Raw genomic sequence first — 26,118 nt, 5'->3', positions numbered from 1 at the left:
AGTTAAGACACCACAAATCCAAATGTCCAGCTAGATAATCCAACGGACAGGGTACTGCATTCCTATATTAAGGAAACACGCAGTATACCAATCCAATATCTTGTTTCCTTTCTACGAATCCGATCAAGTGGTCCATCAATCCGATCGGTCATCACTGGACCCATCACTCCTACAAAACCAATATTGACGGGGTTCTAAATGATCACTTAGAGTCCTCATAGTTCACATATTACTACAAGGATTACGTCACAGTATAACCACCAACTTCCAATATCATGGCCAACTAATCTCCAAGACCATGTTTACACTGATTCGTAAGTTGATTCTACAACTCCAATTACTACTACTTGTTATCCACCGAGAAACATGGTATCACGATCAATATCGTCGGACTAAATCTGATTTACTCCGAACCATGTGGTCTCTGTCATCATCGATACTCTATTCAGATTACCTCTTTAAATCCAGAACTCAAGTCCAATAAGAACTCTCACTCGATCCTCCAAGTCATTATGGTAAAAGCATCAAACCATGTAAACTACTTGATAAAGTCAATTATACCACCAAGAATTATTGGTCGTGATCATAATCGTCCTACTGAATCCAATCTTACTCCAGGAATATATAGGTTGTGCTACTTATCAACTTGTTCCACCAAGTTCTCCTACCTTTATAAGGGTCTTACGATCCACCAAGATAGTCTAGTTGTATCCTGAAGACACCTATCATCATCACAACAACCTTAGTCTAATACTCTAATATCCGAGAACGGTCCTCCTTATGTGTGACAGCCCGATGCCGACGCTCCAAAAGATCCCCCCCTTTTTAATTCGTTGACGTAGTGTGTTTTATTTTGTTTGTTGCATTCATCATGCATCATGCATCATCTCCATCATCTGTGGTGTGATTACTTCCCTTGTTGTGTTTTTTTCTTTTTCCCTCTTCTTCTAGCCACTCCTGATCGTTTCTTTCTTTTTCCCTTTGCTTTCATTTATTTGAGCTGCATATTTAGTGCTCAAATAAATGTTGCTGTGGAGCCCATAAATTATATCTATAGTATAGGGTCACCATCAAAAATATCAGTTCAATTGGGGTTGGTTTGGTTATGGATTGAATTTAGGCAAGTTTGATTTAATACAAAACTTGTCCGAATTTATATTCGGTAAAAATCCCCAAACCAATTTTATTAAATCCTCCATATTTTTCTGGCTCCGGGAAAATATATCTCTTGTTGGAATTCCAACTATATCCTTTGTTTTATTTCTTTGCAAGTTGCTGTAAAAGAAATGAAATTAAAAAAATATAAAGAGAGAGGGGTGGCCCAGCCTGTGGCCGAGTTGGGCCAAGGCCCAGCAACCTCCAACCCTAGCACAGAGCCTTCTCCTCGTTCCCTTCCGTGCCGTCCTCCCTCTCCTCCCGATCCCTCTCATCTCCCTCCTCAGCGTCGTCCTCCCGCAGCGCCGCCTCCTCCCCAATGGCCCGCGCGTGCAACCTTCCCAGGCTCGATCCCTCGCCTCCGGTCGCCGCTCGCCAGGCCCTCGCCAACTGTGTCGTCTCCCCTCTCCCTGTTCTTCCTCGCCCTCGGTCCCTGCCGGAGCCCGTGCTCGCGCTGCCCCTATCGCAGTTCCCCTGCCCGCCGTGCTCGCCTCCCGCGCCGCCCCGCCGTGCTCGCTAGAGTAGCGCCCCCGCGCGGCCGCCGCCATGGTCGCCCGCTGCCAAGCTCCCCTGCCAGGGCCCTCGACCTCGTTCCCCTCTCGCCGGATGCTCGCTCGCCGCCGTCTCGTTCCCGACCGGCCCGAGGCCTCCACCGCCCGCCGCCCCTGGGACCAGTAGCTGCCCAGCCACCGGGGCCTCTTCATTTTGTTGCCATCTTGCCGCCGATGCTGCCGGTTGCATGCTGCTGTTGCTGTGTGTTACTGCTATCTGCTGCGGCCATGCCGTTTGTTGCTGTTGTTGCCATGCCGCAGGTGCATGCTGCTTGCGTGGCCTGCTAGTTGCTTGCCGCTGTGCCATGCTAGCTTGCTGTTGTTGTCTCGCTGCTGATGCTTGCCTGCCTGTGTTGCTGCTGCTTGCTGCTGATGCTTTCCTGCCTGTGTTGCTGCTGCTTGCTGCTGCTAGGTTGCTTGCTGTTGTTGTTGTGTGCTTGCTATTGCTGTGGCCCGCTAGCCGCTGCCGATTGTTTGCGTTGTGTGCTTGCTGCTTGCTTGCTTGCTTGTGTTTGCTGTTGCTAGCTTGCTAACTGTAGCTGCCAGCTAGATGTAGGTTGCTGCATGCTGTTGCTAGTTGTTGTAGATGCTTCTGCTTTGCTAGCTGAAGCTTTTGCTGTTAGATGCTAGTCTAGGTTGCTAGTGGCTTGCGGTTTGTCCGCTTTCGCTAGCGGTGTTGCTGCCGCTTGCGTCGCCACGTGCACCAACCCCCCCCCCTCCTTGGAATCGACAAGTTCACCGCGAGTACCACGTCGTCCTCGACGACCCCGGAACGTGATCGACTACCGATGTGAAGACCGTGTACCACGACGCCGAGCGAACGACTACCGTCGACGAGACCGTGTACCATGACTTCCTCTACTTCCACTACGACCACGACGTCCGCTCCGATCTGAACCGTTCCGATATGCACGTTTCGAAGGTATACCGATGAGACGTTGTCGTGAACCGAATGCATATGATGTATGAGATGAATGTGTGTTTGCGTCGTATGTTGCCCGTTGCACGTGTACCTCTTTTCTTGTGCCTCGACACATGGGTACCCGGTAACCGGGATCACCCCATCTTTATTTAGCGTTCCCGCACGCGCTTCAATTCGTTGGCACGATATCTCGACAAGTTATCAGGGTAGGAACGTCGTCGTGGCATCGTTTCCGTCTTGCCGCCATAGTTCCCCTTTCGCTCGCCGTGGTGACACCTGCTTCTTTCCCTTCTTGCCCGTGGTTGAACTTGCATGCATAACGCATTCATCGCATATAATCTTGTGTTGCATGTTCTTGCGCCATAGCTCCGTTCTATGCTCCATGTGTTAACCGTCTAGGATTGCCATGTAGGATCATCGCCTCACCCTTGCCATGTTAACAACATTAAACATTGTCATGTAATTAAACGGGAGTGAATTAAATAATTAAACATGGAGTTTCGTCGATATGCAACTCGTTGCATATCGAGCTTCACTTAATGTGTAGTGTTTGTGTGAGGTGAATTGCCATGCCATCCCTTGCATGTTGACCTGATCATGCATCATAGTAGGTTGTGCATCATGTTTTGCATCGTGTGGTGAATATCTGTGTTGATGTTTGTTTCCTGTTTGCTCCGTCTCGATAGAGTTCCGCAAGCGTGTCGGAATGTGAGGACCCGTTCGACTACGTTGGTTCACTGACTTCACGGAGTTGTTCTTCTTCCAAGCGGGATCTCAGCCAAGATGACCATTTCCTCAGATACCATTACTATCATTGCCATGCTAGTTATTTCATTTCTATCGATTATGTCTCGTTGCCTACCACATGTTAAATTCAGCCTCTCAACAATGCCATGATAACCTTCAACCTGATCGACCTAGCAAACCACTGATTAGCTATGTTACTGCTTGCTTAACCCTGTGTTAGCGTTGCTAGTTGCAGGTGTAGTTGCTTCCATGTGATAACATGGGTCCCTTGTCATATCACCATATTTAAATGCTATTTAATTTAATGCACCTATATACTTGGTAAAAGGTGGAAGGCTCGGCCTTTCTAGCGTGGTGTTTTGGTCCACCTTTGCCCCCTTAGTTTCGCCTAGCGGTGTTATGTTCCATAAATGAGCGCTCCTAACACGATCGAGGTTGTTATGGGGACCCCCTTGATAATTCGTTTTAGATTAAAGCTAGTCTCGCAAGGCCCAACTTTGGTACTACATTTTCCTAATAACTAATCAACTGCATAGGGAGTAATTAACCCGAGGATAATTTAATCAACCCCCGGGCCAGTGCTCCTCATGAGTGTTGGTCCACCCGCCTAGCAGTCAGCGGTGCCACCACGGGGCAACTCGAGGTTTGGTTCCCGTCCACTTTGCATAGACGCTGTGTCGTGAGAACGAGATACGCAGCTCCTATCGGGATCGTCGACACACCGGGTGGCCTTGCTGGATTAGTTTTACCTTTGACGGAATATCTTGTGCATCGGGATTCCGGTGATGCTTTGGGTAATCTCAGAGTTGAGGTATTCCACTAGGGAATTTGACGAGATCGCGAGCTTTGTGATTGAGGATTTCTATGCGGCTAGTGGTAATTTGTGATGGACTAGTTGGAGCACCCCTGCAGGGTTAAATCTTTTCGGAAAGTAGTGCCCGCAGTTATGTGGAAACGCGGAAGCTTTGTTTAACACTTGTTCTAGATAACTTGAAGTTAACTTAATTAAAATATGCCAACTATGTGCGTAACCGTGACTGTCTCTTTCGCGAGTTCCTTCTCCGATCGAGGACACGGTGGGGTTATGTTTGACGTAGGTAGGTGTTCATGATCATTCTTTTGATCATCAGTAGTTCACGTCCGTTATGCGTAGATCTTCCCCCCTCTTATTTCTTGTACTCGTAAGTTAGCCACCAAATATATGCTTAGCCGCTGCTGCAACCTCACCACTTAACCATGCCTCACCCATTATGCTTTGATAGTCTTGATACCTTTGGAAATGAGATTGCTGAGTCCCCTGTGGCTCACAGATTACTGCAACACTAGTTGCAGGTACCGGTAAAGGTTACTCGACGCGAGCGCGTTGATTGTTCATTTGGAGTTGCTTATTCTTCTTCTTCTTCTTCTTCTTCTTCTTCGATCTAGGATGGGTTCCAGGCCGGCAGCCTGGGACAGAAAGGATGGATGTCGTTCTTCTTTTGTTGTTTGTTTTCGTCTGTAGTCGGACCCTGCTCTTACTCTTGATGAATATGTAATGTACTGATGTGACTCTGATGTAGCTTGTGGCGAGTGTAAGCCAATTCTATAGATATATCTCTTCTTTTCAGTACCTGTACTTGTAATGATATCCATTCTTGCGACACGACGAGATGCGCTTCTATCCCTGACGAGGCCTTCGTGCCAAATTGAGGATAAGGTCGCATCTTGGGCGTGACATTATGGCATCGGGGTTTTGGTGCTAGCTTGTGACTGAAGGATACTCGTTCACCGTTGTCGCTTGTTCCATAAAGAACGCGGTGCTAAGGGGGGTTTATCGGGGCTCGACGGTAGTTCTGGCAAATCCGTGTATTAGACACCTGACCAGAAATTTGAGCCGGAAAGGCTTGTGGAGGTTAGACTGGGCTAGGGACAGATCTCCATTCTCGAGGAAAAGCATAACCTCATTAGGTTGTGCCTGGTTGAGTACGTTGCCGTCGGGGTCTTCCTTGGCATCCGTCTGTCGAGGTGGATCCTTGGTGCATCTTGTCTTGCTGGCTTCCAGTTGTCGAGAAGGGTGGGGGAGATGGAGTAACATAGATGGAGTGCCAAAGGGGTGGTATGGTGCAGGTGAAATCAAACAAGTGTTGAAAAGTCAACTCAAACATCAAGATGAGGCAGGTGATATAATCGTGTGCTTGTTGCCTAGAGCAAAAGCGTGACTTATATCAAGCACAAACAAACAAGAACAAACAACACACAACATGGTTCCATCCGAACCATTTCACGGACTCGACTTCGTATAGCGGATTCATGACGGATCCTACCCTAGGGTTCTTGGATTCGACAATCGTGCTTGCTCTGTGCTCCGAAGAGGAGTCCGCTCCATCTTCTCGGTCTTCTTACGGTGTTGCCACGCGTCTTGTTGTTGTTTGCCGAAACGACTTGGGTTGGGGTGAAAAGAATTCTTGACGACTTCTCTTCTAGTGAGCTACCGACGTGGGTGGTTCTTCATGGCTGTCGTTGACAGGATCTTCTGTTGTCTTTATAATCTTGCCATTATCTTCTTGCCTTCCAAGGCATCGAAAGTTTGAAGTGGACATCCATTATGCAATGACATCAGCAAGGCATGATAGAGTTCCGACCTGTCAGTCACGTTGGCCACAATATCGATACCTAGGGCAGGGGATAAAGAGAATCGTTTTCCTGCTCACTAATGTGAGGGAGACCAAATGGCGAGGTTCTCATGCACCTGTGGTGGTAGACACAACCTTGACATTGACAGGGTCGCTCTATTAGTCCTTATCACTATAGACGAAGGTGGCATCACTCTAGGACATTGTCGAGGGTGTCGCCATATTCTAGGTCTCGATGTCCTTATTCCTCATGCAGGTACTTTTGTTGGAGTCATATGGTCGTAGCGTTGTCGTCCTTGTCTTCCAAGTACGTGGGTGATTACTCGGAAAGGTTGATTCCTTCCAAGTTACCCATGAGTATTTTAAGTAATCCCGTGATCAGAGGGCATAAGGGTGCTAGCGACCATTTGCAGGTTTTTGAAAAGCAGATGAGGAAAGCCAAGAGAATAAGGGTGGAAGTGCTAAGGCAAAAACATTGCTTCCTTTGAAAATTTAGGAGAGGTGAAAAAGATACGTCTTTTGCAAGTACTTTTGAAAGGTCTGGAAAACAGTTTGTCCTAACTAACGTTCGTGTTAACTAAGGGATTCCTATAGTCAGGATGGCTGAGATACCAGCTCTGTGGGGACCCCAACTTACGAGTCGAGATCGCCGAATGATCGTGCTCAGTGATCCCAGAGATCAATGCTAACCGACGACACAAAAACTGAATAACAAGAGTCTTACATCCATACATACCGTTTGATACAATAAATGACCATTGCGGTCAAGTCTTACATATACAGGGCCTTGAAGGCCCGCACACCAAACATGACCAATACCAGAGATATTGGTCGAAAGCGTGAACCCATGCCATCACCCTGAACCTACACGCATTCTGACTGGGAAGCGTCCTAGCTCGCAGGAACGTTACCAAGTTACTCTTCACCATTTCCTGTTCTCTCATCCCTAGTCAATGAAATAACCAGTGGCAAGCCAATGAGTACTTTGAATGTACTCGCAAACAGCCCTTGATGTGGATCAAGGTAATAAAGTAACATGAAGTAGCATAAGTATACAGCCTTTGCAGAAAGCAGGTTTTGATTGTAAATAAGCACGATCAAATACTTGTATGGACATGCATCATAACTGGATGGTATTCATAATAACATGTCACAGATATCGACATATCTGCTGGGGGTTGAACACCACTGGTTCACCCTATATGCCAAGTCACCGAACTTGTCATATTATCTTTCTCAGATAACACCTTTAAACACACACATACACTCACACTTGGTTTATGCGGAAATGACTGGACATAGTTTAAGAAGCACCACCCAACTGTCCTTGACCGTGGACACGACTATTCGAATAGTTTTACACTCTGCAGAGGTTGTATCCTGTACCCACAAGATCCAGAAACTTCTGTGTCATCCATGACTAGTAGTATATAACATACCCGAGGTAAGTACCCGATCATTACCTTTCCCCTGATGACACTAGACAAAGAGTCTACTTGATTGGTCAGAACCCACAAGATGTACGTCTTACGAGCACCAACTCTAGATCGTATCATCCATGCGGGGACCAACGGTGTGCCCCCAACACGTAAAAATGGCATAGTCGACCTACCTGGTACGACCCCATCACGGGAGTGACCATATATCACTCCCGCCACTAGTAATGCGGGCTCTTTGCTAGCACCAACCAAAGTAATCAACAAAGACCCGTCCCATAAAGGGGTATCGTGGTCGTACATGTAAGGTTGGGATGGTCGACACATCATAAATCTAATCACATTTCCGAAACTACACACACAAAATATTCCGGTGCACCACTTCTTTCACAAGTGGTCACCTAACTCAACATCATCACCCTCGGGCATTAGAGGCACCCGACGGGGTTTTCGTAGAACCTTTGATATCAACTTTGTGCTACCATCATCATGCACATGCTCTTTCTATGTGTAGCACTACTACTACTTGTCAACATATTATCAGCGTGACCCTCATAGATGGTAGGGTCATGCTCAATGCAAGTGCTCCGGAGGAGCCATCGGAAACACCATGCCGGGGTGTACCTATTAATCTCGACTATATGCATCGGAATAAAGTAATCAATATGTCATGCTTAAAATAATTTCCCAGACATGGTCAAAGGGCTGCTTGCCTTGCTCACGTAAGTCCTCGGGGTCTTCGAGGTCTTCCGGTCCAACTCTGTGTACTCGATATACTCTGTCAACTATCGTTGGAAACATTCACAGTAAGCCACAAAGCTAGCAAAAGCAAAAGTGATATTCAAATAGGAGTTTTATTTTTCTTCGACCTCTCTGGTCATAAGAGAAATATCTCAAGCTTGCTATAGGAGATTTGGACCACCAGGGAATTTTGAATGGAAGAAATGAGGAATAGGTGATCCTTAAAGAAGCCTACAAAAATCATTATGTTAAAAGGAGTGGAGGCACTCAATAAATTGTTTAGAAACATTTAGGAAGTTGTTTCACTGGATTTGGAGTTGATATGAATATCCTAGGGATTTTATAACATGCAACACATAGAAAAAATGAGCTATTTATTTAATGTAACAGAAGCATGACAGATAAAAATGTTGACTAATGCTTCAAAAATAGGGCATGATCTTAGGAGACTTTGTAAATTCGAATCACTCCATATGGAGTTGATTTGAACCCCATAGGATTTTTGCAAGGTGGGGCTAAATATATTCAAATCTGCATTTGAATATTAATACAACAGGAAGTTGCTCTGGAAAAATGTGCCATGCACATATGTGGATAGATCTTGAATTTAGGAACCTCTACAAATTTGAATCATCAGATTTGGAGCTATGATGAATTTTAATGGATTTAATAGCCTCTGAAGAAATAGGAAAAGAAACGAGGGATGTACCAGGGGGCTATCCAACGCATACTGGCGCGCTGGCGAGGAACTGGGCCCGCCCAGTGGCTCGGCCTAGCATGCAGGAGGGACACGCCGAAGGCATATCATGCCAAATGTTACTTCTGGCGCGGAGAAACGCGGTGGCCCAAGGGTGCTTCCACTTAAAAAGGCGGGCCCAACCCGCTGAGACGCCGACGGGTGGGTCCCGCCTGAAGGGTCTTCTTCCTCCTCCCGCTCGAGTAGGGGAGGAGCAGGGGAGGAAGGAGACGCCTGCGCCAACCAGGGTCCACCGGCGACCTCCGGTGAGGCCCTGGCCACCGACGCACTCAGGGGCATGCACCGCATCCCCCTGGGGCGCTAGCTTTGTCGGGTTGCACCGGGGAAGGGGCCATGGCCGACGTGAGGCCGCATGAGTTCAACCACAATAGGGGCACTCTGGTCGCTGGGAGGGGGGAGGAAGGAAAGGGAGGAGCCCGTGGACGTCGGGGCTCCTGGAGGTGCTCGAGGGAGACAAAGCGGTTGGGGGACGGTCGGACGTGAGTGAGGTTGGGAAGGTCTGGGAGGTTTCTAGGGAGGAGGGCGAGCTAGTCTGCAGGCTCAGGGCGCTCAGGGAGCACGAAAAGGAGGGGGGCCGACGAGGAGGCGCCCGACTGCGTGCCGGACATGCTGTGGCATGGGAGGGCACGCGACCGTGGGGCATTTGGAGGCTAGTCAATGTCGGGGAGGGCTGGACTGGTCAAAGGAAATCCCCCCGTGCTCTGAGACACGCTTCAAAGGCCGGAAACGACGTGGAGGAAGAAGACAAGGTGAAGAGCACCTTTCTTTACGCCATGGACGTGGTCACCACGGCCATGTGTGTCCAGGTCCACCCATTGGCCAGACCAAGGTGTCAAACATGGAAGTCATACGTGTCACGAAGCACTGGTGAAGTTTGGACAGAAGTAGATGAGGTTAGACTTGGTTTTGACTGCAGTTTAGTTTGCAGCAACAAGTTTAGGGCTAACAATGAGGGCACTTACTGCAGAGATAATGGGGTGAAACCATGTCTAGTAGTCTTAGAGATGGAAGGACTACAGTCCTACAAAGTTTCAGCTCAAGGGGAGGTGTCTAGCTAGCAGCTGCAGTTCAAAGCGACATTTCTACCAGAAATCAAGTTTCACATGTGCTGCTCATTTTTCCCACATGAGCTTGCTATATTGTGACATGAAATTGTGCATTAGCATGCTAGAGATGTTGTGGAAGAATGTGGGGGCTTTGGCTTAAGCATAACTATAGAAAGAGGGGTAAAATAATGCTACCAAGGTAGAAATTGAAAGGTAGATACATGGGGTCATCCTCCAATCATTCACGAGTGGCCATGGAAAGGTTCCTGGAGGTAAAAGGTAACTAGAGAGAGCTGTGGTAAAAGTTTAAGCTCAGGGGAAATAGTGGAAGGGGCCAAAGTAGCAATTTTGGTATATGCACACAAGGTGTTTGACGGGTGTTAGGGATACGAGATGTATTCCAATTGATATGAAACTTAACACGATCACATAATATATGATAATAAGCTTGGACACCAAATTTGAGATTTGGTGGAGAAGGTTTCCAATGTAGACTTGAAAAACCCATGAAATGGGCAGAAATGACTTTCTGCCTACACAACCATGCAAATAAATCCCCACAAACACACAACTTGGTGTGGGGGCATTATTTGAGCGTTATAGCATGCCCAAAAAGTTTGGGATCAATTGGAGAAACCTTATAATGTAAAGTTTCCCAAAGTTAGAAATAAACAAAGAGGGTTTTGAGGGGCTTGAGACAAGTTCATCCACTCTCCTTGATGCACCACTTGGTCTCGATGCATTATTGGAGTATTTGAACATGTCCACCAAATTTGAGCACAATTGGAGACACTCAATGTAGAGTTGCTCAAATTTGGATCTGGACAGATAGGGTTTTAGAATAATTAAGTGATTAAAATTAACTTGGATTGAGATGAAACATGGTAAGATCATCACATATATCATATGTGACATGCTAAAATTTTAAAGGAATTTATTGAGAATATTTCCTATGGAAATATTCCAAAAGCTTGAAATAGGCAGGAAGGGTTTTGCTCAATATTTTGAACATGACCATTTGTTGAAACCCTATGGAGTATATATGTCCACAGTACAAATACTAACTCAGGGGTTTTGAGAGTTTAAATTAAATAAAAGAATTTTGGTCAAAATAGTTCTTGGTAAAAATTGATTCTCTCCGTATACACATGGCATGATCATTATGCAAGGTTTTGGGTCAAGGAGGTGAGTTTGGACAGTAGCAAGAACATTGATTCAAATACAAGCAACAGGCAAGCAAGCAACAATCACATCAAGCATCAGAAGCATTCATAATAATTTTAATTTGTCCTAATTTTTGGGAAAAGTTATTATTCTGGAGAGTTAAAACACGGGGTGTTACAGGGGACTGACCCATGCACGTACATTGTTCCAATCCCTGCTCGCGTGATGCACATGGGGAGGGCGCGAGCACGCGCCTCCCGGAGACCTGCTCAGTCGCGATCATGTGGAATCGTAAAAGAAGCGAAGTTTACTAATGCATGAAGCAGGTTCATTATATAACAAAAAATACATGTTGCCACATTCGACGCGTGTTGGCGTGAGGTTTTGTCCAGCTAAAAAGCACCCTCAAAATGACGAAGATGCTACCGTGTTTGACACGGATCAGCCTGAGGTTGATGCTATTGAAAAGCACCCTCCAGGATGATGGAAATGTTGCCGTGTTCGACATGGGTTAGATTGAGGTTGATGCAGCTAAAAAGCGCCATCATGTTAAAAAGTACGCCATGTCACAACATGGAGTTTCCGCCAGTGCTGATCATGAGGCTTCCACACGAGTGGGTAGGAGATTTCCATCAGCATGGAGCATGGGGCTTCCATTAAAGTGGGTAGGAGAGTTCTGACGATGCTGAACATGGGGCTTCCACGAGAGTGGGAAGGGGCTCTCATATGTCGAAGGCAGCATGGGTAGAGAGATCCCCGGAGCATTTACACCTCTGGCTCGCTCATATCCGTGGAGCATGGATAGAATTTATGGTGATGGTGGGCTTTCCATGTGTTTGGTACCGAAACACCCTTCGTCCTTATTCGCTCATGCACGTCAGCCTCGTGGAGATGGCTACAAGATTCTCCATGCAGAAAGGCATGGGCATGAGTGGAGATGGAGGATAGATGGGCCACGCGAGCCGGTACTTGTTGAGAGAGACGAAGTCGATGCATATGATCCTTGCACCGCGCAGCTTGGAGATGGGTGTGGTGCTGAAGATTCGCCTGTGGCTTGCCATGAGCCGTGTGCTCTAGCGCGCAGCTGGGTTGTGCTCGGTCACCTCCCGCGGTAGGCCTGTCATGCGTGGTGCCATCCATGACAACGCACTGGAGCCTACCCAGAGGGGGGCGACGAGCGAGCCTTCCTATTAAAGAGAGGGGCCTGCTCGCCCCCGTCCGGCAATATCTCCTTGAGCTCGGCCTTCTCCTGGTGAGCAGGGGCCTCTTCATCGAGGCTACCTCTTCGGCTGACCCTGGGGTTTCGTCAACGTCGGGATACGCGGCAACAGCGACCTTGTAGGCGTGTTTGAGCGTGTGCAGCGTGCCCTTCTCGTTGCAACGGATGGTGATGGTGCCGCTGCAGCCACACATGTTGACAAGGCCGTAGGCGTGGTGTGTCACGACCCTGAACTTGGAGAGCGATGGGTAGCCTAGGATGGCATTTTAGGGTGGGCCGATGTGCGCCACGTCCAAATCGATGAATTCCATGTGGTAGTTCTCACGGGTGCCAGAAGTGATTGGAATGCGCACCTGCCCGCAAGGAATGGTGGAGCCACTCGTGACACCGAAGAAAGGCCTCGTGTGCATCAGGTGCTCTTCGGGCACCTAAAGCATATTGAACGTATCCACAGAGAGCAGATTCAGCCCCACCCCATCGTTGATGAGTGTCTTCGTGACCACCATGTTGCTTATACTGGGAGTGCACAGCAGGGGACGGTGATCACGGCCTTTGTGGACTTAGGGTGGTAGTTGGCTTCAAATGTGATGGGCAGTGCGGACCACTTGATGCGGCCAGTGGACTCGAGCGTGGGGAGATCCGCATTGACCTCACGAGAGAACAACATGAAGTGGCAGTTGGAGGGAGGAACATGGGCCCTGCCTAGGATGCAGGCCGCCGTGCGGGGGTCCTGGTAGCCCCTGATGTTCTCGGTGGGAGGGGGTTCATTGGCGTGTGGTGGGGCGGCGTTGAACTGAGGGCCAGCCTGCTACAACTAGTCCTGCCAGCCCTGGTGGTTGTCAACATTGTTGCTTCCCCAACGACCACCTCTACTGGGAAAGGCATTTACCTTCGGGTTCCATTCACAGCCCCAATCCCAGCCGTTCCCTCCCGTGTGTGGATTCGCTCGGCTGGCCCCTCTGCCCATGTGGCTTTTCTGCAAGGTCCCACAAACGAAATCCCTCAGGACCACAATACACAGAGGTATAGACACCCGAATCGTACACATACACATGTATTCCAATACGCAGCCCAGATGGTCAGCTGTACTCTGTCATTCTCACGCTGAGCACCGGCATCATTCAAATTTCGAATCACCCTGCGAGAGGAAACGCCAGAGCCGGAGCAGCCGGGCACCAGAGCCGGTGGTGTGCGATCCACCTGCTCCTCCGACGCCACATCGGAGAGCCTCCGATGCATGACGTGGGTGCTCGCTGCCTCTCCTCCCCCAACTCCGACACCGTGGACTCCTCACTGCCTCACCGACCACTAGCGCCAGAGATCTCACCGCCGATGTGGCCGCCGACGGACGGTTTGCAGCCCGTCCCCGAATCCCTCACCCAGATCCTGCTCAGGTATTCTCTTGCTCATCTCCGACGTACCATAGGAACATCTCTGCTTCACTAATTAGTTTCGACCCCCCGTGGACAGCTTCTCCTCCTTCCCAACGCAAGATCCTCAACTCTGGACAACACAGCAACATGAGCAATACGAGGTGGGGATACAGATTTAGGAGAGGAGGATTCGGGAGGAGGGAGCTGGGTCGAGACAGAGGATCAATGTCGGCCTCAGTTCACCACGGGAGATGGAGATGAGCAAGAGGAGGCTGTGGATGGATCTGATGCCGAGAACAGAATAAATGGCGAGGTGGGGTTCGGGAGTTTGTACCCAAATGCATAGACGCAACGACAATCGAATGGAGAGCGAGAAGAATTCGAGATTTCCCCTCCGACGCCGGATGATGAAGGAGAAACGGGGTCAGTAGCAACAAAGGTGTCTGTGCCGCTGGTATGCATTCAGAAAAACTCCTCCCTCCTCAAGAATCCTCCTTCCCGAGAGTATCTTACTATTTTGTATTTCTGTTGTGACATGTTGCTTGACTTTGAGTGAACTGTGCTGTGACATGGTGCCATATTTTCAGTTCACTATTATGCACTGTATAGGATAATGTAAACTTTAATTTATGTATTTTTTTTGTTGAGCGATTGTAGTTGCTCCTGCTAATTTCATTCTCTCTGTATTGCTGAAGTGTTCCAGAGGGATGGAAGCAACCACAACCAACCCCATTCATTCTCAAAAGTCTGACCAGGACCAATGTACATGGAAGAGAAGGTGAATCACTGCGCATACCAGAAGGAACTTCACTTTCTATTGATTAACTATGCATCTTCTGAAATTTCTGTAGTTGGGGACACTTCACGTTCTATTGATTAACTATGCATATGATTTCTGAAGATGCATAGTGTATGTACCACAAACTAAAATTACATTTAAAATCATTAGCGGAACTTTGATTCTTATGTAGAATTATGTCCCAATTTACGGTCTTAGATTGTTGTACGTACGACGATTAGGCTAGTGTTGATTCTTAAAATGGGGGCTGAGTGAAATATGAAGAAGAAAGTCCACGAAACTGCTTAGAAATTTCAGGTACAACATAGGTGGTACAAATTGGCGGCAAGATGTCGGTGAATACAATCCAAGTCAGGAATTGAAACTCAGATAGGAAGGTGTTAATCAATATAAATAAACTCCATACTTTCTGAATAATCAGTTGCTTAATATGCGGCATTAAAAAATTGCAACTCAGCGTACGAAATTAAGTTGCAGTGAGAGTGTCATGTTTACTTTCATCACAGCATCATCACCCCATTGCGTTCCATTGTGCAGCTTCCATGCGTAGCTGAAAATTCCGAAAAATATAATGGCAGGTATTATGTTATGTAGTTTTTTCTGAACCCATGGCAATATTGTGTGCAGGATACGGCTTGGCAAAATACCAGATCAGAGAGAGCCAAAACGAGGAAGAGTGTGCTCGCTGGAGAAAGCAATGCGCAGCTATGTTCACCGGAAGTCAGGGCAAGTGGTTGCTCCTGAGATTGCACGAGAGTTCGACTCACTAGCAGAGGCATTTAAGTTTTACAACCTCTATTCTTGGGAGATTGGTTTTGGCATCAGATATGGTCAATCTAGGACAAATGCACATAAGAGCAGAACAGTTCAAGACATCGTTTGTGGTTGCTCGGTCAGTACGTTTTATCCTGTGTACTTGTTTGTTGTCATCATTTCGTCAGTATGAACAACATGTCTTTAACTCCTGACTCAACGATATGCCATAATCTGAACATGCACTAATATGCGTTTCGTTTATTAATTTTAGGGACGCCCAAAAAAAGAAAACACAAAGTCGGTGGCGTGCAACTGCCAAGCCTTGTTCAGGCTACACCGGACTAACGACAATGGATGGTATATTCATGACTTCAGGTATGAACACAACCATCATTTAGCATCATCATGTGGAGAGAAACTACATTGGCCATCACACAGGAACATTGACACACACACCAAAGATATAGTGAAGCACTTGAGGAGCAACAACATTGGCTTAACAAAGGTTTTTTGTGTCATCGGAAGCTTCTTTGGGTCAATGGAAAACGTACCATTCAACAAGAGATCACTCAACTACATGTGCAAAAGGATGAACCAAGAGGCTGCAGATGATGACATCAGGAAGACAGTGGAACTGTTCTCTGAACTAAAGAAGAATGACCCTATGTAACGACTAAGATGCAGTCCTTTCCGATCTGGGGGTCGAGGCCCCCGAATAGGAAAGAAGCGCATCTAAGCGTTTCGCAAGCAAGTAACATAGCACAAATAATAATAAAAGTTGACAATTCGGGATTCAACTGTCTTCTTATTAATAACTCAGAGTACAACACAGATACAAACAAGGTAGTTCCGCTACGGACTACAAAACATGGAAAAATGCCATGCTACCCTACTGCAGGCCCAGGATCACGACCACGCCTCAGTCCTCTGGATAGTTCATGTAGAGGCGGTCTGTCTCCTCGTCGTACGGCCACGCCAGCTGAGTGACGTCGGGATCATCTGTCTCTGGGGTAACTGTACCTGCTGGGAGTTTCGGAGGAATCCGTGAGCCACGGGGACTCAGCAATCTAAGACCTTGGTGCTAGAACTAGTCATGTTATTAGGTAGGGCAAGGATGAAGTGTATCAGGCTGCAGCAACCTATGCTCAATTAAGTGGCTAACTTACGCAAAGTAGAAGTAAAGGTGGTCTATACTAACGGTCGGATTTACTTGATCACTAAGTGATCCTGAACACCTACCTGCGGCATTCATAACCCCACCGTGTTCCCGATAGAAGAGGGATCTTCGAAGGGACAGTCACGGTTACGCACACAGTTGGCAGTTTTATTAATTTATGTTTAAGTTCTCTAATACCGGATGTTATCAAAATATTCCATGTTGCCACATAACCGCGGGCACGGCTTTCCGAAAGATTAAACCCTGCAGGGGTGCTCCAACTAGTCCATCACAAACAAACACAGGCCGCAAAGGCATCCTCTATCACGAATCTCGTGATCTCGTCGGATTCCTTAGAGGAAAATCTCAACTCTAGGGGAACGCAAAGCTTCACTGGGATTCCTATACGCAAGATATACTGCTAAGGTAAGACAAGGCTAGGAGGACCTCCCAACGTGTCGACGACCCCGATAAGAGCCGCGTATCTCAGTCTCAGGACACGCCGGATGGAACTATCTACAGGTACCAAACCTCAAGTTTCCTTGTGGTGGCCCCGCACGCAGACCAGTTTGGACCAACACTCATGAGGAGCACTGGCCCGGGTTGTTGATTAAAGATCCTCGGGGTAGCTATTCCCTATGCAGTTTATTATTAAGTGATTAGCAAATTAACACCAATGTTGGGTCCTGCCGGACAAGCCTTAGCACTACGCGATTTATCGAGGGGGTCCCCATAACAACCCCGAACGTGTTAGGAGCGATCATTATGGAATCAAACACCGGTAACCGGTAACTAAGGCGGCAATAATGGAACAAAGCACCCGGCAAAAGGCTAGGCCCCCCGTCATTTACCAAGTATATATAGGTGCATTATTAAATAACAGAATTTAATATAATGATATCAAGCTCATGGTACCACATGAGTCAAAAACACCTGCAACTAGCAACACTAACATTAGTAGCTGAGCAAGCCTACTTAGCCATACAAGTTTGCTAGGAAGGAGTACGGTGTTTGGGCTCATGGCATATGAAGAGGCAATTTAATTTCAGTGGAAGGCAGCGAGCAATATGACATGGAAACGAAACTAACATAACAAGTCTAGAGATGGAATCAAGGTCATATCATCTTGCCTGTGATATCCTCAGCTTGGAATGGTTCTGGACCGTCCTGCACGTACTCTCCTGACTCCACGTATTCGTTCTCCGATCCCGGTGCTACCCAACATAAGAATACAGCCAATGAACAGCAGCACCACAAGATGCAACAATCACATGATGCATGAGATGAAGATTGAGCATGCACCACTATTTCAATCAATAGCACAACAAAAAATAAACTACTGCAAGTTTCTGTACAGAACTGTACACTAAGCTATTTTGACATGCATGAGAATGACATGAACAGATGCGGCTCGTGAAAACGGTGCAAAACCATATAAAGATCGTTGCAAACGGAGCTACGGATCAACGGGAATCAACGGAACAAGATATGAAGCTCTACGTGGAAGATTCAACACCACACTCACAATTGGCACAAGCACCACGACACTGCACCCCACGCACACACAACAACACGAGCCCTCTCTGCTACTACATAGCTCGCCGGCGAACGAAACGGAGCGGGACGGCAGCGACTACCACGAACACCAACGGCTGTTCTACGCTGCGGAGGAGGAAGTAGGATCCACAGGGGATCCATTCCTGCCTCGAGACCATCCTAGTGCCGCTACCAACGACGAGCAGAAGTTGCTGCCTTAGCCACCGTCGTTCCCTGCTTCTGTGCCCGAGCGAACGCACGACGAACTCGAGCCCATGCGTGCGTAGGGGAGGAAGGAAACGTTCTACGGCTGCTCACCGAGGGGGAGACGAGGGAGGAGGGCGACGCGTCTTGGAAGAAGAAGAAGCGGTGCTGGTCGCTGCAGGAAGACGCCGCCCGAACCAGGGGAAGGAGGTGCACGTCGGGGACATCGAGGAAGAAGCTCCGGCTCCGGCTCCGCGCGAAAATGGAACCCCTCCTGGGTCCTCTTGGTTGCGCCGCTGCGGGGAGGCGACGAGGTGGCCGCTACGCCGGCGACGAGCTCGACCCGGAGCTGGTCATGGCGTCGGGGACGACGAGAGTCTTACTAGCGGCGCTGGAGGGAGAGGACGAGGGAGGGGAGGAACCCTAGAGTGGTGGGGAGGCTGAGGGCTCCTTATAACGTCTCGGGGGCGAGCTTGGAGCCGCAAGATCGAGGGGAAGGGAGATCGGGAGGTGGAGCTTTGGTCGTACAGAGGTGACGTCGATGGAGGAAGACGACGGACATCGAGCGGGCTGCTGGCGCGAAGGAACTTGGGCCAGGGAGGTAATACCGGGCCTCTCTGGGTGGGAGGGAGCCCACCAGAGAAGGAAAATAAAGAAAACCAACCTGGAGATTATTTCTATTTAGGTAAAAAAACAGAGAAAGAAAAGAAACCCTCAGGTCTACTGCTGAATATAAAAAAACAAAAAATGTCCCTGGGCCTAAAAATACCTAAGCTTTTAAAATAAAATGCAAAAGGAATTTTATGGGCATTTAAATAAATACAAAACAGCAATTAATTATATTGTTTAGTGATTTATATTACACCCTCAAGACCAAGATAAAACTCCACATCATCACATCATCATCCCCACAATAACCTCTAAATACAAGATATTTTAAAACAGCTCTTGTGAAGATGGAATTTTGAACATGAGATAAAAGGAAAGGAAAAAGGGGCTTGAATTGCAATGAGCCTTGAAATCCCAAGCAACCACTATTTCTACACACACCATCATCACATGTTATCACAAGATCACATCCAACACAAGACCACAAATACCACATGTAATCATATGGCCACTTTGCAACAACAAGAACACATGGGCATGCAATGATATGCTATGCATGCATGCATGAGAAGGAAATAGCAAGGAACACACATGAAATCATGGTACCAACTTAACATCATAATCTCTGACAAGGTTGTCCCACATGAAGTAGGTCCAAATAGGGTAGGTTCTACACTTGGGGCATTACACCCTATGTTTGCTGATAGTGTTCTTGTTGACAGCGACAGCAAGATCCAGGCCCTTATGTGGACGAATGGAAAGAGCAGATACCAATATAGAATATTTGGCAACGCAATCACATTCGACACAACATATCGTACAAATCAGTACGACATGCCATTCGGCCTGTTTGTGGGGGTAAACCATCATTTCCAAAGTATTATTTTAGGAGGTGTTATGATGAGGAACGAAAAGGAGGAAACATTCGGTTGGGTATTCAAGGAATTTGTGTCATTGATGGGAGGCAAGGCACCGGTTACTATATTGACACGTATATATCTCCGTGGGTGATAAAACAAATAAAATTATTAATCCATATATTTTGTTGCAAGTACTGACTGGAACCATTGAAACAGACCAATGTCGTGCAATGGAGTTGTCTATCACTAATGTGCTACCTGGAACAAAACACCGCTGGTGCAAATGGCACATTTTGCGTCGTGCAAAGGAGTTCCTTGGACCAGTCTACACAATAAATAGAGATTTCAGGGATGAGCTACACAAGATTTTAGAATACATGCTCACTTTAGATGAGTTCGAAGAAGCCTGGGGGAATCTAATTCACAAGTATAGTTTGCAGGATCACCCAATGATGACACAAATATACGAGCTGAGAATGAAATGGGCAAAGCCATATTTTGCAGGTAATCTGAGAATACATATGTACATTCTTTCCTGCGGAATTACTGATTTTGCTGCTCTCATCCCCAAAACCAGCGAACAACATACTCTGAGCAACTATATAAATGTATTTTAAATCCTTGAATGATTACATGATTTGGATCTCAGTTTTTGAGGAAAATGGCATGGTCAGGTTCAGATTATATGTGTTATCGCAGTGAGCACATGATGAATCTCTCCTTGATAAAATTTTTGAGGTGTATTTTGCGCAAGGATGACCAGCACTCAGAGGTCAGAGAGCAAACTATATGTTGAAGAATTTTTTTCCTGCTCGAGCATCAATGCACATGTTCCTGAAGCATTACCAGAAACTTCAGTTTGACCGTGATTCCGAAGAAAATTTTGCTGAAAAGAAGAGCCGATTGGTAAGCTAAAAACCATATAATTAGATACTACGTTTGAGACCATATATTATGTGTGGAATTTAAACTGTTCTGAAATGATTGGTTATCCCAACAACAGGCGTGCAAGTGCTAAAAACAGGTTTGCCTATGGAGAGACATGCCGGGAAGGTATACACGCCGGCATTGTTCAAGCTCTTCCAAGAAGCATGCTTTAAATCTGCATCCTACTTCGTCGAGAACACTTGCGTAGTCAAAGATACATACCGCGTGACACACCTTTATGCCGAGCGTAGTGAAAGTTGGTCCAAGACTTCTTACAACGTGAAAGTGGCTCAACGTGAAAATTTGTTTCAATGCGAGTGTGGTATGTACGAGCATATGGGTTTGCTCTGCTGCCATGGCTTACGGGTAATAAATATTATTTCAGTTAAAATAATCACGTGTTCTGCCATACTGTTAGGTTAGAAAGCTGAATATATTGCAAAATGTGTGGATTGCTACAAGATACTCACTTTGTTCTTTTTTTACATGTGTACTAAATTCTTCAGGTAATGGCACACCTGAAGTCCACGAACATACCAGAAGCACACATCTTGAGTAGGTGGACTAAAAATGCATGTGAAGATCTACCCGAGCATTTGAAAATTTACAAGGGGCGCACACCTATCCTTGATTCAACTACATTCAGGCATACAACACTTTACACCACAGCTCTTGATATAGTAAAGATGGGTGACAGCAACCCTGAGGCATTCGCGTTTGCAATGTCCAGATTATCTGATACAAGGGTTGGCCTCAAAGAAAAGGCAAAAGAGCAGGACGGCAAAGGACTTGAGGATGTTCTACACAAAGCAAACAATGATGGCCAACATAAATTTAACGGTGACACTGGGCTCAAATCATCAATGAGCGTAGAATTTCGCAAGAGAGATCGTGGCCGACCAACCAACTCAAGATCTAGACCAGGATATGAAGTTAGTAAGCCAAGAACAAAGTTCTGCAAGATTTTCCGGGCAAAGGGACACAACTCTGGTAATTGCCCAACAAACGGTGGACCAAACAAGAAGCAACGGAAGGAACCCAAGTGTGGTAAGTGTGGCTTGCTTGGTCACATTAGGACACAATGCAGTCGTGGATTCGAATCGTGGTTTCAATGACGGAGTAAAACAAATACCTGACATCAACTCGATGTCCCAAACAATATAAGGCAATGCAGTGTTTACCACTTTTGGTGTAAGATCGTAGTTGTATTAGATATTGTGTGACTCAGACATTTGTTACAATCCATTATGAAGGTTTGATATCCATGATTATTCATTTACCGTAACACACACGTGGCACAAACGTCTGTGTTGCCAATATAACTGTTGTATATCAAGATTTAATGATCAGACATTATATTTTCTGAACAGGAATGTATGAAACATACATAGCACTATCGCATTGAGAATGATTCCGTCTAAAATTCGCATGTTGTGACCAAGCGGGTGTGCATTTTAATTGGTATGGCGTGAACTACGTATGCAGATTGTATACATGAATAAAGAGTCAACCAACAGGACCGCCATACTCAGAATATGTCACTTCAAATAGGAGTTATTAACCTTGGCTGCCCAACAAGATAAATTAAACTTATTGGGCAGATATAAGTGAGGAAATGCAGCTAACACGTCTGCCATACCCAAAACACACTAAAGTTCTTCTCTAATCGCTTCTCAGTATAATATCCATATTACATAAAGTTCTACTCAAGTCATATAAGATATGACGGCGAACCATACTTTTAGTGCTGCAGGGTCTTCAACCTTCTGAAAATAAATTGATACCAAATCACCAACCTTCAAACCAAGCAAACGTGCATAAGCCCTGAAACCTCCCTGTAGAACCAGCCTCGCATCTGTAAGCTTCTTGTATCTACCATCAACATATGTATCAACATCATTGACAAGTAGAAGTTTCCCTTGTTCATCAAGAACTCCTCGTTTCTTCTCGATACGTTCAACAACTCGTTTTGGAATTCTCTGCAAATCAATAATATCAATAGCAGAATGTAAAATCTTAATATGATGTAAATTATTTCTAGCAAACATTTTGAATAATACCCTTATATTGTTCATTCAGTTCACTTATTTAAAACACTAACCATGTAGCCAAAAGAAACATCACATTTCCTCATCCTGTGCACTAAGACACAGCATGGTGACTTTGTTGGTCCAAACGCGTTTCTCACCATTATCACCATCTCAGAATATTCCAGTTCTATCCCCCTTGTGATGATGCATTTATTGATGATCTTTTTCTTCCTACAGCTGAGACCACGCATGGCTTCATAGCGCACGTATCAAAAAATAAAAAGACTTTAGACAATGAAAGTAAACAACAGTAACTACACGAAATAAAGTTGAGTCATAATATATTAGCAAAACACCTAATGTTATGAATATTGATCACTAAAAATGAAGTATCTTAATTGGAGAAAATTGCTTGTTTAATACGTATGCAGAAGCATGGAGCTTGTAACTACCGACAAAATAAAGGTACAAAACAACTAGCGTTGCCGATAAATTGGAATGTAAAAACATTTCTTGTTATTATAATTCTATTTAAGCATTCAAAGCAGGATTCTTAACATTAGTTGTATCTTTTGGTCTTTCAAATAGTTGCAAGGACGGAAAACAATAAAAAAATATGGTTCGAGTTGACAACAGATAGAATGCATTGGAATAAAGGTTTAGTGTATTTAAATTAACACAAAACATCAACAACCAAACCATATTTATCCTGTCGTTTAGATGGATGATGATAAAAAATGAAACTTCATACCAACATAATTTAGCGGTATCTGTTGGACGCCATCCTTCGTGATGTCGACTGAGAGCCTGTAGCCTCCGTTACGCATGTAGATATACATTATATCCCCTGGACACACGACATAATCATCCAGAAGCTGCTGCCACCCCTCACCCACGATCTGGGTAGCCAAATCACCACACCCATGAGCTCATACTGTAGCCTCTCAAAAGTAACAAAGTAAGCAGTCCAAGTCTTTATGTCTCCTTGCATCGCATCTGGTTCAACGCGATGGATGTATTCTTCTATGATATGCCGGATAGCGCATGGAACAAACTGTATAATATCATTGCAAGGAAAAAAGTTAAAATGAGGTCATGCATATTCATTTTTATGGGGGGGAAATGTAAATGTTTTATGAACCGTTCAGCGCTTACCATTTTGGAACGATAGAACTTTGTGATCGTTATCCCTACGTGACACGGTGGACCTTGTGCATCATGACATACAACGATCTCATGCTTGCAAACACAACACCTGTCCCCCTTCATTCAAAATACAAATCATCATTGAATTAATCAAGTGGAAAAATAAATGTATGTAACAAATATGAACCCCGTACACCAAACAAAATCTATCCCTATCAAAACTTATAAAATAAACCGTTAAACAAATTGGTGGATGTACAACCATAAATTCATAAGCATTGAAATGTATATGCTGGAATATGAAATAACAATTTCATCGCTATTCCTAATTGTCATCGCTACCAACCATAGTACGTGAGATTTGCTCTCAATAAAACAAAGCTTACTCACATGGATCTGGGAACAGAATAATGCTGAACCAGCCACTATATTATAAAAAAAAGGAGGCTGAACAAGAGGGTTTTTTAATTTAGTCAAAATAAGAATTCCTGTGTGATCAGGTAGGTACTGAATGCGCAATGGTCGCTAGTGAGGGAGCGGCTTGAGTCGGCGTGGGGCAAATGCCGACAAGGAGCGGTGAGGGCGGTGTGGCGGTGTTCCATGCATGCACGTTGTGAAATTTCAAACTATTACCGACCCACCAAAATATTACGGGAAGAAAATCTACCCAAAAAGTTGATCAATTCTACAAGGCCCTTTAATGCAGTAAGTCTAGAAGAGTACTCAAGTTCAGAATCCATCCAATTTATTGCTTACACTTTTTCTGTGTGTGCAAAACAGCTTTCAAGCACGGCTTTTGGTATATACGCTATTGATACTTCAGTATATATTGTATGAATACAAACATATGTTTCGGTTTCGGCATATCCAAATCATTATGGTATGGTTTCAGTATATACCAAATTAACCGAACTTGATGTGAATTTATAAGTGAGACAAAAACTTTAGTACTTCTCCATTAATTAGGAAAGCTGCATTACAAACAACCGAATAATCGGAGCACAACACAAATATCATTGTTTCTCTAGCCATGTTAATTTCAACTAGCAGCGACTCTGTATCAGTGAAAGCGGCAATCTTTAGTACTACTCCATGAACTAGGAAGACTGAAATACAAACAGCCGAATAATCGCAGCAGAACACAAATATGATTATTACTCTAGCCATGTTAATTTCAACTAGTAGTGACTCTGTATCAGTGAAAGCGGCAAGGATGAGCGCATCAAAAAATAATAGAAGTCTGGCTTTGGTTTCCCTAGTCCCCATGAACCGCATTCTTATCACATCAGTGAAAGTGGAAGGGATCTGTGCTGAAAAAAAAACACCTACATCTACACACTCCATACAATAAAATATAGCACGGTGCTGGTCGAAGGGGAGGCAGTGAGGAGTCCAGGATGCCGGAGTTGGGGGAGGAGAGGCAGCGAGCACCCAGGTCATGCATCGGAGACTCGCGGGTGTGGCGTCGGAGGAGCAGGTGGCTAGCACACCACCGGCTCTCGTGCCCGGCTGCTCCGGCTCGTAGTCGCTCACTAGGTTCATGTCTGGTGCGTTTTCCCTGCCAATCTTTGTGCAACAGCATGCCAAACTGCTAAAATCTGGCATGCCAAACTAGTCCTACGACGAGATCCAGTCATAGTTTTTTAATACCGACGTGTTCTCCGTGCAGAGAGATTAAAACAGAGATTTGGATCTCCACGGGGAGAGGATTGAACATACAATGTAGAAAACAGTTGGGATATTGATGAATTGACTCTTACCTCTGCGTCGTCCTCCATCCACAGCGGCCAAATCGATTGGGATCTGAGAGGGGAACGAGGGAGGCGAGGAGAACAACCGAATGTTTCTCTGTGGACTATTTGTGAGAAGAAACAGCCGGTGGACTTTAAACTAGAGATAGATGGGTCCGTATAGATATAATGCCACCAGACTAATTACCAAGCGCACGCACCAAACTCAACGCCAGGTTATGCGAAAGGGCGACTAACGAATCCCATTCGAGTAACGCCGATTCCAGTATAGTCGCCGGAAAATGATTTTTTTCTCTATAAAAACGTTGACTCAGTTTGACGAATATTAACCACGTAATTAATATTATTATTTTAATACATCCTCCGGTGGCTACAAGAAATCGGCTCGCTGATTTCTCATGCCCCTTTTGGTTATATAGAATTGGCCCTAAAATATGGGAATCTGGAATTCGGTGTTCAATTCGAACGTTTGGATATGTTTGGAATTTGGATGTGGAAATGCAAGCGAACTCCACAGCGACCCCCGTGCGTGCCTCTCACACCCTCTCGCAAATTCGGAGGCCCTAGCCTCGGAAATGCGTGGAATCCTCGACGTCGGGGACCGCCGCCTCGTTATCCTAT

General features: G+C 45.8%; 1 protein-coding gene across 4 annotated transcripts; it reads left to right on the top strand.

Annotated features, from left to right (window-relative positions):
* Window positions 1-13,396: 13,396 nt before the first annotated feature.
* LOC123396045 (protein FAR1-RELATED SEQUENCE 8-like) lies at window positions 13,397-21,867 on the top strand. Of its 4 annotated transcripts, none has more exons than XR_006609888.1 (9): window positions 13,397-13,744; window positions 13,821-14,177; window positions 14,419-14,501; window positions 15,150-15,414; window positions 15,550-15,653; window positions 19,860-20,147; window positions 20,318-20,549; window positions 20,647-20,936; window positions 21,077-21,867. XR_006609888.1 is itself a non-coding variant. In XM_045091075.1 (6 exons), the coding sequence occupies exons 3-6, from the start codon at window positions 14,431-14,433 to the stop codon at window positions 21,078-21,080; spliced, it is 444 nt and encodes a 147-aa protein (XP_044947010.1). In that variant the 5' UTR covers window positions 13,408-13,744; window positions 13,821-14,177; window positions 14,419-14,430; the 3' UTR covers window positions 21,081-21,867. The 4 variants fall into 4 exon arrangements, 2 of the variants coding, with proteins under 2 accessions (XP_044947009.1, XP_044947010.1); XR_006609887.1 differs by having other exon boundaries at window positions 13,400-13,744; window positions 20,382-20,549; XM_045091075.1 differs by lacking the exons at window positions 19,860-20,147; window positions 20,318-20,549; window positions 20,647-20,936 and having other exon boundaries at window positions 13,408-13,744.
* Window positions 21,868-26,118: the final 4,251 nt, after the last annotated feature.

The sequence above is a fragment of the Hordeum vulgare genome, chromosome 5H (genome assembly GCF_904849725.1).
Source record: "Hordeum vulgare subsp. vulgare chromosome 5H, MorexV3_pseudomolecules_assembly, whole genome shotgun sequence".
Lineage (NCBI taxonomy): Eukaryota > Viridiplantae > Streptophyta > Magnoliopsida > Poales > Poaceae > Hordeum > Hordeum vulgare.
The sequence above is the reverse complement of the archived record's forward strand: the minus strand, read 5'-3'. Positions and strand labels throughout refer to the sequence as shown.